Source organism: Bufo bufo, chromosome 1, assembly GCF_905171765.1.
Source record: "Bufo bufo chromosome 1, aBufBuf1.1, whole genome shotgun sequence".
NCBI classification, from domain to species: Eukaryota; Metazoa; Chordata; class Amphibia; order Anura; family Bufonidae; genus Bufo; species Bufo bufo.
The window spans coordinates 133,264,895-133,277,457 of NC_053389.1; the positions used below are offsets into that span (position 1 = coordinate 133,264,895).

Genomic DNA, 12,563 nt, shown 5'->3' on the forward strand with positions numbered 1-12,563 from the left:
AAACGTTAGTGCAAAAAAAGTACAAAGATATGGAAGGCTCCTGACCCATGGATGGTAAATGGTAAGAGCTTTAAAAAACACAGGCAGGGCTCCCTCTATTGATCACATGAGGTAGCACAACATTATAAATTGCAGCAGTTTTAGTGAGAACCTTTAAGGCAGGTGGGGTTCTCACTTAATCTGAGAAGGGAGAAAAAGGGTATTTAGCACTGGTGGGCGCAACTTGAAGGCACTTTTTGCAGATGGGCGGAGACCTAACGAACCAAGACCCTCTGGGTGAGGACCAAACAGGGCAACAAAAATAGAAAATGTGCCAACAAGTTCTCACCTTTCCAGCTAAGTCCAAGATGTGGCTCCGGTAGTCCATGTTTTTTTCCTTACTTTAGTTGACAGAAGGGCTGCTCCTTAGAGGAGGAACTTGAAATCCTCTTCACTGCTGGAGCTGCTGAAGCTCATCAGGGGTTGCTCCTGCCCTTTGTAGGCAAGTCGTGCTACAGTGGTGGAGCTCCACTGCCCTCTAGTGAAAGAATATGGTTCTGACCGGCTGGTAATGCTGGCGATGGCTGCGGCCACTTCTTGTTTTAAAGGTGCCGGAACCTCCTGCCGGGGCAGGGGAACTCAGCATCTCCGGCTTCAGGGGCTGCTGCTATTAAGGCTCTGCTGGTTTCATTGGGAACTGAGGACTCCGTGCTGATGCTGACGCCATCTTCCAGGGCAGCTGATAGTTGACCACCGTGGGGTTGTACGAGAACGTGGTGGTTACTTGGTATCCCAGCTTAAAGGTAGGTGGAGGCAGTAGGCCAGCAGCAGTAGCTCCGGCTGGGGGTGAGGCTTTTCTTGAAAACGGAGGACTCCCTCCGCGGTCTCTTGTAGGCAGCGTACTCGTGCTTGGGCTGCTGGATCCTCCGGCCAGTGTTTGGATACTGGCACGGGGACTAGGGGCTTGTCCAGCAGGGTCACACCAGTTGCAAACCGTCCCATTGTGGAACCCATTGAGGTATACTCTACGTGGTCCCCCGCATACAAGCTTTGGCGGGCCTGGGGAAGATAGGGAAGCTTTACAGATCGGTGGCCCACAAACAGCTCCTCTCTGTTCTCGTCGTCCTCCAGCAAGCCGCTCCCTCACTCCACTGAAAACCAGATGACTGTGCCCAGACGGCACTCCAATTTCGGATCCCCCGGCCACGGGTGGTCCAGGACTTGTATCACCCACTCTTCCACGGCTTTCTTGTAATCCCACGTTGTCCGAGCGTGGGCCATGACTTCAGATGGGATCATCGGGTTTAACCTTGCTGAGGGTAGGACAATTCTGGGCAGCAGAGTGGACACTCCTGCCACCTCCGCCGCACCAGCCGGCACAGCGGACACCTCGGCTTCTTCTTCCGATGCCCACTTTACTTGGGAAATGTGGATCTCAGCAAGGACAGCCTGTACCTCAGGCTTGTCTCCCCACACCATCTCTACCCAGTTTGATCGGAGCGCCATCTTGCTTCCTCCTTGATGACTCAAACTGACTGGTCCAGGGGGCGAATCCTTGTGGGCAGAGTCACTGTTTCCCGTGCTTGGGCTGGGCGGATTTCTATTTTCCCACTCTGGCTGGGCAGATTTCTATTTTCCCACTCTGGCTGGGCAAAAATAACATACGCCATCACTGGCAAAGATTGTGGATTAACCCCTCTGTGGCTGGCGCGCACTCTGCAGCTTAGGCTGCTCTACACCTTACTCCTGTCCAGACTAGCTTAGAACTCGCACTAGAACTAACTGGAAACTGCTGCCCCTCCCTGCTGGTAGGAAGCAGGACTGACCCACTTCTGCCCAGAGGGGGGAGAATGGAATGGCTCTGCCATTTACACTGCCACCTGCTGGTGAACCAGGCACAATGCACAATGGTGAAGGACCTGGAAATAAATACAAGCATGACATTGGTGTTAGCAGTAAAAGACAGTAGCAGAGTGAAAGAATAGTAATACCACTCTTGGGTGTGTAGGAAGGCGCAAGGGTCCGTCATTGATAGAAGGTACATGTCACCGAGGTTCCTGGCCTCGGTGAGATAGGAATCGGTTATTTTGTGTCAGCCGCAGCTAGTGCTCGCTGACACAGTTTTTTCTTAGTGTGGCTGAAAAGCCAATCCGGGCCGGTTCTTATTGGGAGCAGCCAAAGAGCAGGGTGGGTGGCTGTTCCCCACGTTTAGGCCAGGTTTTGGGCTGGGGTTTAAAAACCCAGCCAGCAGCTCAGCTGGTTGTGGAATGAACCTCCAGGAGATAGTGGAGCCCTGTGTTTTGGGAGTTGAGGAGTTCTACCATACTACAAGGCTGAGAGCTGCATGAGAGCTGCCAACTGGAAGCCAGGCGCCCTAAAGCCTGCTGTGGACTGCCAAGTGACGTGTTTCTTTGAGTTCTGTGGACTTTTTTTGTGTGAATAAACACTGACTTTTGTTTATCAACCGTGGTTTTGCCTCTGTATTGCGTCCGCTTACCCTGCCTACCAGAGCTAATCCCTACAATTGGTGGAGGATGCGGGCAAGCGCAGTGAGGCTGGCGTGAACACACGGTTGTATGTCATTTATCAAACCGGCTACATTCAAACCAGTGTCACGTGACGAAATGGAGGCTGTTATGAAGGCCCTCATGGAGGCTAACCTGCAGCAACGCGAGGCTAATAAGCAGCAGCAGGAGACCAACCAGTTGCTGCTACAACATGTATTGGCTTTGCAGACAGCAGGAGAAACCCCAAGCGTACATGATGCCTGAAAAGCAGTACGTGCAGCGATCCCTAAAATGACCCTCGCAGACGATGTCGAGACCTACCTGGCGATGTATGAAAAAGTGGTCACCAGGGAAAAGCTGCCCCAAGACCAGTGGGCTGAGGTCGTCGCTCCGTTTCTGACATCAGAGTCCCAGCGGGTGTTTTTCGACTTGCCGGCCGATCAAGCGGCCGGATACCCAAAGGTAAAGGGGGAGATTTTGGCAAGACTGGGGGTGAATGTGCTGGTCCGGGCCCAGCGGGTGCATCAGTGGGGGTTCAACCCGGCGGAGCCAGTGAGACCCCAGTATTATGACCTGCTTAACCTGTTGCAAAAGTGGCTACAACCTAACGTGTTGAGCCCCACTGCTATGTTGGACCGGTTGTTAGCAGACAGGTTCTGGAGGTCTCTGCCACCCCCTCTCCAGCAATGGATTGGCCAGGTCTCCCCAGGTAATGCCCTGGAGATGGTCGATCTGGTGGAGCGCTATGAGGCTACCCGGAACTTACATGGGGGTTCTGTTGGGAGGGGGACAGTCAGATCCCGTAACTCTCCACAGCGGACCCAGCAACCGGTGCCCACCAAACCTGCCCGGGATATAAATCCTGTGGACCCCGCTCCAATAATCTTCTGGCGGTGTCGGGAGCCAGGCCATGTTTGAGCGGACTGTCCACATCAGGGGGAACCCATGGACACGAACTATGGGTTCCGTCAATCATTATATGCCAGGAAACTGTGTGCAGTGGGTGCTCCGGAGTCTCTGAACCACCTGTGCCAGGTTGAGGGGGGAGACACTCCAGCGGAGGCTCTTTTGGACTAAGGAAGTCTGGTGACCCTGGTAAGGGCTTCCCTGGTACGCTCCACTGAGTACACCGGCCGTAAGGTCGGAGTCATGTGTATCCATGTAGACTTAAAAGACTACCCTACTGCTATGGTGTCTCTGTCTACGGTTTCCGGCAGGTGGATCCACGAGGTGGCTGTTGCAACCCACCTCCACTATGAACTTATAGTAGGGAGAGACTTCCCGGGTTTCACGCCACTGTGGCCTGTTCTGAAAGTGACTGATACGCATGAGACAGATGTAACCCTAGCAGAATGGCCCAGCTCAGAGGGGAGACCAGAACCCTGGGAACCTGAGTCCGAAGGTCCAGTGGTAGGGGTGACCGCCACTTCGGTGGAAGAGGAGGAGACAACCCCACTGAGTGTAATGGTGGGAGACATGGAGGACTTGCCTTCGGGGCCTGAGCTGGCAGACCTCAATGTCTCCGGGGATAATTTTGGTACCGCGCAACACCGGGATCCAACCTTGTCCCGAGCCTGGCAAAATGTACTAATAATAGATGGTGAACCACAACAACCAGGGGCAGGTGTTCCCCCGTTTTGTGGTCCATCAGGATATGTTGTATCGGGTAAATCAGCTGCGAGGTGAATCCGTTGAACAGTTGGTGGTGCCCCAGGCTTATCGCAAACTCGTGTTAGAGTTAGCCCACCAGCATGTTCTCGGGGGTCATCTGAGAATGCTGAAAACACAGGACCGGATACTACAATGGTTTTACTGGCCCAGTGTGTTTAAACAGGTAGACAAGTTCTGTAAGTCTTGCCCGGCCTGCCAGGCAACTAGCCCACAGCACCTTTTTCGCAGTCCCTTTGTACCCCCCTCCCGATCATCGAGGTACCGTTTGAGCGAATCGCTATGGACCTGGTAGGTCCTGTACCGAAGTCTGCTAGGGGACACCAACACATTTTGGTTGTCCTTGATTACGCTACTCGGTACCCGGAGGCAGTGCCACTGGGACATACATCAGCAAAACTTATAGCTAAAGTGCTAATGGAGATGTCCTCCCGAGTGGGGCTACCTAAAGAGGTCCTGACTGACCAGGGGACCTCTTTTATTTCCAAGGTCATGAGGGAACTCTGCAAGTTGCTGCGTATTAAACAGTTACGGATGTCCGTGTACCATCTACAAACGGACGGACTGGTTGAAAGGTTTAACAAAACTCTAAAAACTATGTTAAAAAGGGTGGTGACCAAAGATGGAAAGGATTGGGACCTTCTTCTGCCCTATCTCATGTTTGCAGTGCGTGAAGTGCCCCAGGCCTCTACTGGGTTCTCGCCTTCAAATTGCTATATGGCAGACATCCTCGTGGCTTGTTGGGCGTAGCCAAAGAGGCGTAGGAACAACAACCCACTCCGCATAAAAGCGTCCTGGAATATGTTACCAAGATGCAACAGCGGATAGAGACCGTTTTGCCTCTTGTCAGGGAACATATGGAGGCCGCTCAGCGAGCCCAGAGTCCGATCTATAATCGGCAGGCTCGGGTCTGGAACTTTAACCGGGTGATCGGGTTTTGGTTCTGGTGCCGACAGTGGACAGTAAGTTCCTAGCCAGGTGGCAGGGGCCCTACGAGGTACATGAAAAAATTGGAGAGGTAAATTACAAGGTACACCAGCCAGGGAGGCGAAAGCCAGAGCAGGTTTACCATGTTAATTTGCTAGAACCTTGGAAGGATAGGGAAAGATGTACGGAAGACAGTCCGCGGCCGGGCTTTCTTGAACAAGAGATTCCAGCTCCTATGTCTGATGCAAGGGAAGCGGTTGCCACAATAAAAATTGCTGACAGCATCTCCTCTAAACAGGCTCAGGAAACCAGGCAGTTCGTTAGTCGGAACACGGATGTGTTCTCAGACCTCCCTGGACGCACTTCCGTAACCCAACATGACATTGTCACTGAGCCTCAGGCAAAAATCCGGTTAAAGCCATACCAAGTACCCGAGGCTCTGCGAAAAGCTATCCCGGAGGAAGTGCAACTCATGTTGCAACTGGATGTCATTGAGGAGTCTAAAAGTGAGTGGGCCAGTCCTATAGTCTTAATTCCCAAGCCAGATGGGTCGTTACGATTTTGTAACGATTTTCGGAAATTAAACGAAATATCCAATGCCTCGGGTGGATTAACTAAATGAGAAATTAGGTCAAGCCAGGTATTTTTCTGTTCTGGACCTCACCAAAGGGTACTGGCAGGTGACGGGGGCTGCCAAAGAGAAAACTGCCTTTATTACACCAGAGGGGCTGTACCAGAATAAGGTGTTACCCTTTGGCCTGCATGGCGCCACCGCCACTTTCCACCGTCTAATGGATATTGTACTTCGGCGGTACGCCTCGGCTTACCTGGACGATATTATCATTCACAGTACCGACTGGGAAAGTCACCTACCCAAAGTACAGGCCGTAGTGGACTCCCTTCGAAAGGCAGGACTAACAGCTAACCCAAAGAAATGTACGATAGGGTAAGAGGAGACTAAATACCTTGGGTATGTCATTGGGCGTGGAGTCATTAAACCCCAAGTGAGCAAAATAGAGGCGATACGGAATTGGCCCCGACCTGCCACCTCTAGACAAGTAAAGTCGTTCCTGGGAATGGTGGGCTATTACATGAGGTTTGTCCCCCATTTTACCACGTTAGCGGCTCCGTTGACAGGGCTCTTAAAGGGATAGAAGTCCGTTATAGTCCGCTGGAATGACCAGGCGGAAGAGGCTTTCTTCACTTTGAAGTCGGCCCTGTGTGGGTCCCCGGTTTTGGTGACGCCCGACTTCAAGAGGGAATTTGTGGTACAGACTGATGCCTCCGAAGTGGGGCTCGGTGCTGCTGTCTCAGGAAGTCAACGGGGAGGAGCATCCCGTTGTCTTCCTCAGCCGTAAGCTCACTCCAGCGGAGACCCAGTACTGTATAGTGGAGAGAGAGTGTCTGGCCATCAAGTGGGCACTCGAGTCTCTACGCTATTATCTGTTGGGAAGGAAGTTCCGTCTGGTGACTGATCACTCCCCTCTCAAGTGGATGAGCCAGGCCAAAGAGAGGAATGCTCGGGTCACCAGGTGGTTCTTATCGCTGCAAAACTTTGAGTTCACAGTAGAACACAGGGCAGGCCGGTTACAGGGAAACGCGGATGCCCTGTACCAAGTACACTGTCTGGCGTGTGTTCACCCCCTCAAGGTTGAACAAAGGGGGGAGGTATGTAGGAAGGCGCAAGGGTCCGTCATTGACGGAAGGTACGTGTGAGATAGGAACTGGTCATTTTGTGTGTCAGCCGCAGCTAGTGCTCGCTGACACAGTTTTTTCTTAGTGTAGCTGAAAAGCCGATCCGGGCCGGTTCTTATTGGGAGAAGCCAAAGAGCAGGGTGGGTGGCTGTTCCCAACGTCCAGGCCAGGTTTTGGGCTGGGGTTTAAAAACCCAGCCAGCAGCTCAGCTGGGTGTGGAATGAACCTCCAGAAGATAGTGAAGCTCTGTGGTTTGGGAGCTGAGGAGTTCTACCATACTACAAGTCTGAGAGCTGCATGAGAGCTGTCAGCTGGAAGCCAGGTGCCCTAAAGCCTGCTGTGGACTGCCAGGTGACGTGTTTCTTTGAGTTCTGTGGACTTTGTTTGTGTGAATAAACACTGACTTTTGTTTATCAACCGTGGTTTTGCCTCTGTATTGCGTCCGCTTACCCTGCCTACCAGAGCTAATCCCTACAGGTGTTATACTAGTCACACATATTCAAAAGTGTTTGCAGACAACAGTGGTACTAACCAATACATCCGTAGAATTGCTACTGACATTGCATGATCTGCATCAGGAGCAAGGGAAGTGATTTACTTAGCAGTCCTACATCTGTATGTGACCAAACCAACTTTTTTTATATTTGGTGTTTCCTGAACTGAATTATATTACTCAAACTTGTGTACAAAATCACACATATCTACCAGCAATGAAGAAAGAGATTCATTTAGCTCATCACCATAAAGTGACCTAAATAATATTTATCTGTCTATCTAATATCTATTTATAGTATCTATCGTCTGTCTCCTCTCTATCTCTTTTTCCATCACAGCTTCCACAGTAGTTAACACCCAGCTTCCCTGCTTAGTTATCTATTGTCGCACACCATGCATGTATATTACCGTAATACACCTCATGAAAGGGGCCCCCTCCTCCAGATTGCAGAAGGTTGAACAGTAGGGACTTTTCCAAATTAGGAGTCCCTGCTATATGGAGTCAGTGTTATGAACATGAAAGGGAATTTACAAGCATGGTCATTATGCTTAGGGACACCCTGTGTATATAAATCTAATTTAGACTCTATTTTTGGGGATTTGAACTCACAACCATCTACATTAAAGGCAAGAACCTTAACCACTGGGCTATATAGCTCAATGCTAAGTCATTGCTGTATAATACAAAAAAAACTTCTATGCGGTTTTTAACACAAGAGAAACTTCTATGAGGTTTTTCAGCAATGATTTAGCATTGAGCTTTTATAGCCCAGTGGTTAAGGTTCTTGCCTTTAATGTATGAAGGTTGTTGGTTCAAATCCCCACAGAAGCATTTTAAAAATAGAGGCTAAATAAAACTTAAAGGGACACTGACAGGCCCAAAAAGCATATTTAGGTATATATATGACAGTACAGGTCTTATAAAGTGTATTAGAATCATCTAAGTATCCCCCCTGTCCACCTTATAAATACAGTAAAATGAAGTTTTATAACCTGCTTGAATCGTCTTCAATCTGCCCAAGGGGCGGCGTTTCATCTCAACTTGCGCCCAGCCAGCCTTGCCCCGCTTATCAATATTCACTTCGCTGGGCGGCTACTAGTGTCCCCGACTTCACAAGATCCGGCGCATGCCCAATACAATCCTATGGGCATCGGCCTCCGTCTCATCTTCAGCGCATGCGCCCGGCACCCTCACTGGCCGGGATCGCATCGCGCCTGCGCACAGTCTGATTCTCAGAGGCCGATGCAGCCTCTGCTTTATGCGCATGAGCCGGGCACAGTTCATAGCAGCGCTTCAGAGCGCTGCTCTGTTACATCTCAAAAGGGGTTAATTAGTGCGCAGGCGCGATATGATTAGTGTGGATTAGTGCGCCGCCCAGCGAAGTGAATATTGATGAGCTGGGCGGCGCTTCAAACAGCAGTTGGGAGCGGCTGGCTGGGCGCAAGTTGAGATGAAACGCCGCCCCTTGGGCAGATTGAACACGATTCAAGCAGGTTATAAAACTTCATTTTACTGTATTTATAAGGTGGACAGGGGGGATACTTAGATGATTCGAATACACTTTATAAGACCTGTACTGTCATATATATACCTAAATATGCTTTTTGGGCCTGTCAGTCTCCCTTTAAATACACAGGGTGTCCCCAACAGTGAAACATTTGATTTTATTGAGAAAAAAAAAGGAGCAAAATGTAAAATATGATGAAATAACACCCATATTTACACCAACCTTTTTAACTTGTGTAACCAGTATTTTTTGTTGGGAAAGGTGGCAACCCTAACAGCACCCCGCTCGGGACCTCTCTAGGTCCGCTCACTGCAGCAAGCTAAGCCTCATCAGGACTCACTTCCTAAAGATTTTTTTTTTTCCGCGATATTCTGACCCTCATAACTTTTTATAGTTATGGCCACGGAGATGTGTGGGGGCTCATTTTTTGCGGGACGATCTGTTGTTTTTGACAATACTATTTTGGGTTGTGTATGACTTGATCACTTTTTATTAAATTTTCTCAGGAGATAAAGTGATGAAAAAAATGTGAATCGTTCTTTTTTTTTAAAAAATCTCCATATGGGCTAACTTTTTTTATATATTTTAATAGTATTGGCGTTTTTGCATGCGGCGATGCCCATAATGCTATTTTTTCTTGTTTCTTTTTATTTTGGGGAATGAGTGTAATTTTAATTTTTATGTTTTGTTTTTTTTTGTTTTTTTTATATTTTTACTTTTTGTTAGGTCCCCCAAGTGGACCACAACTTACAATCATCAGATGTAAATTGCTCCATTATTCTGTATAGAAATCACTATATCACAGTTTAGTGCTGCCACATAGTGGCCTGAACTGGGATATACTAACAATGAACCTGAAAGCCTAGTGCAGGCTGCGGCTCATTTATAGAACAGGGTGCTTTGCCTGATCTCCGCTGGGGGAAAGCGCGCCTGAAGAGGAATCCCTCTCTTCTGGTTTTTAACACTCTCAGATGCTGTGAGTAAGGGGAACTCATTGCTGTGAGGGGAGGGGGCATGTGGCGTATTCTGGGGCCATGAGGGTGAAGAACTGTGTGAGGAGCTTTACGGGGTGTAAATCTGTGAGGGATCGACAGAATGTAACTGTGTTGTTAGTACATTATTACAAGATTTTGCCCAGGGCCACATTTTGTCTAAAACCGGCCCTAAACATGACAGAACCTGTTGACTTCTCTTGACATTTCTAGTGTCTTTCAGTCTTTTGACCCTTTAAATCTTCACAGGAAAAGCTGGCAGAACGCAAGAAGATCCTTCTGAAAGCTGTTCAGTGGTGAGAACTGTCTGATGGTGTCTGCTGAAGTTAGGAGATATATTTCCAGAGCTCACCACATAACTCCACATTGGTCCACACAAGCCTTTACGGTATTCTCTATCACATGTACAGGTGAAACTCGAAAAAATTTGAATATCGTGCAAAGTTCATTTATTTCAGTAATGCAACTTAAAAGGTGAAACTAATATATGAGATTGACTCATTACATGCAAAGCGAGATATTTCAAGCCTTTATTTGTTATAATTTGGATGATTATGGTTTACAGCTTAAGAAACCCCAAAGTCTCTAATTTTGAGGTACCCTTTGCTCAGGGGGTATGGATTAACCACCTCAGCCCCTATGGCTTAAACACCCTGAAAGACCAGGCCACTTTTTACACTTCTGACCTACACTACTTTCACCGTTTATTGCTCGGTCATGCAACTTACCACCCAAATGAATTTTACCTCCTTTTCTTCTCACTAATAGAGCTTTCATTTGGTGGTATTTCATTGCTGCTGACATTTTTACTTTTTTTGTTATTAATCGAAATTTAACGATTTTTTTGCAAAAAAATGACATTTTTCACTTTCAGTTGTAAAATTTTGCAAAAAAAACGACATCCATATATAAATTTTGCTCTAAATTTATTGTTCTACATGTCTTTGATAAAAAAATGGTTTGGGTAAAAGTTATAGCGTTTGCAAACTATGGTACAAAAATGTGAATTTCCGCTTTTTGAAGCAGCTCTGACTTTCTGAGCACCTGTCATGTTTCCTGAGGTTCTACAATGGCCAGACAGTACAAACACCCCACAAATGACCCCATTTCGGAAAGTAGACACCCTAAGGTATTCGCTGATGGGCATAGTGAGTTCATAGAACTTTTTATTTTTTGTCACAAGTTAGCGGAAAATGATGATTTTTTTTTTTCTTACAAAGTCTCATATTCCACTAACTTGTGACAAAAAATAAAAACTTCCATGAACTCACTATGCCCATCAGCGAATACCTTGGGGTGTCTTCTTTCCAAAATGGGGTCACTTGTGGAGTAGTTATACTGCCCTGACATTCTAGGGGCCCAAATGTGTGGTAAGGAGTTTGAAATCAAATTCTGTAAAAAATGCCCTGTGAAATCTGAAAGGTGCTCTTTGGAATGTGGGCCCCTTTGCCCACCTAGGCTGCAAAAAAGTGTCACACATATGGTATCTCCATACTCAGGAGAAGTTGGGGAATGTGTTTTGGGGTGTCATTTTACATATACCCATGCTGAGTGAGAGAAATATCTTGGCAAAAGACAACTTTGTATAAAAAAATGGGAAAAGTTGTCTTTTGCCAAGATATTTCTCTCACCCAGCATGGGTATATGTAAAATGACACCCCAAAACACATTCCCCAACTTCTCCTGAATACGGAGATACCACATGTGTGACACTTTTTTGCAGTCTAGGTGGGCAAAGGGGCCCATATTCCAAAGAGCACCTTTCGGATTTCACTGGTCATTTTTTACAGAATTTGATTTCAAACTCCTTACCACACATTTGGGCCCCTAGAATGCCAGGGCAGTATAACTACCCCACAAGTGACCCCATTTTGGAAAGATGACACCCCAAGGTATTCCGTGAGGGGCATGGCGAGTTCCTAGAATTTTTTTATTTTTTGTCACAAGTTAGTGGAAAATGATGATTTTTTTTTCTTACAAAGTCTCATATTCCACTAACTTGTGACAAAAAATAAAAACTTCCATGAACTCACTATGCCCATCAGCGAATACCTTGGGGTGTCTTCTTTCCAAAATGGGGTCACTTGTGGGGTAGTTATACTGCCCTGGCATTCTAGGGGCCCAAATGTGTGGTAAGGAGTTTGAAATCAAATTCTGTAAAAAAATGACCAGTGAAATCCGAAAGGTGCTCTTTGGAATATGGGCCCCTTTGCCCACCTAGGCTGCAAAAAAGTGCCACACATGTGGTATCGCCGTACTCAGGAGAAGTTGGGGAATGTGTTTTGGGGTGTCATTTTACATATACCCATGCTGGGTGAGATAAATATCTTGGTCAAATGCCAACTTTGCATAAAAAAATGGGAAAAGTTGTCTTTTGCCAAGATATTTCTCTCACCCAGCATGGGTATATGTAAAATGACACCCCAAAACACATTCCCCAACTTCTCCTGAGTACGGAGATACCACATGTGTGACACTTTTTTGCAGCCTAGGTGGGCAAAGGGGCCCATATTCCAAAGAGCACCTTTCGGATTTCACTGGTCATTTTTTACACATTTTGATTTCAAACTTCTTACCACACATTTGGGCCCCTAGAATGCCAGGGCAGTATAACTACCCCACAAGTGACCCCATTTTGGAAAGAAGACACCCCCAGGTATTTCATGATGGGCATAGTGAGTTCATGGAAGTTTTTATTTTTTGTCACAAGTTAGTGGAATATGAGACTTTGTAAGGAAAAAATAAATAAATAAAAAAATCATAGTTTTCCGCTAACTTGTCACAAAAAATAT

General features: G+C 47.4%; 1 protein-coding gene across 4 annotated transcripts in view; it reads left to right on the forward strand.

The window, feature by feature from the left end:
- RNF207 (ring finger protein 207) overlaps window positions 1-12,563 on the forward strand; it is a 291,616-nt gene that overhangs the window by 71,072 nt on the left and 207,981 nt on the right. For all 4 annotated transcript variants that reach the window (XR_005778481.1, XM_040429604.1, XM_040429593.1 and 1 more), the window contains exon 8: window positions 10,021-10,067. Coding sequence is in view for 3 of the 4 variants with exons in the window: in XM_040429604.1 (XP_040285538.1) it covers window positions 10,021-10,067 (47 nt within the window). In the remaining variant the exon portion in view is untranslated. The remainder of the gene's footprint in view (window positions 1-10,020; window positions 10,068-12,563) is intronic.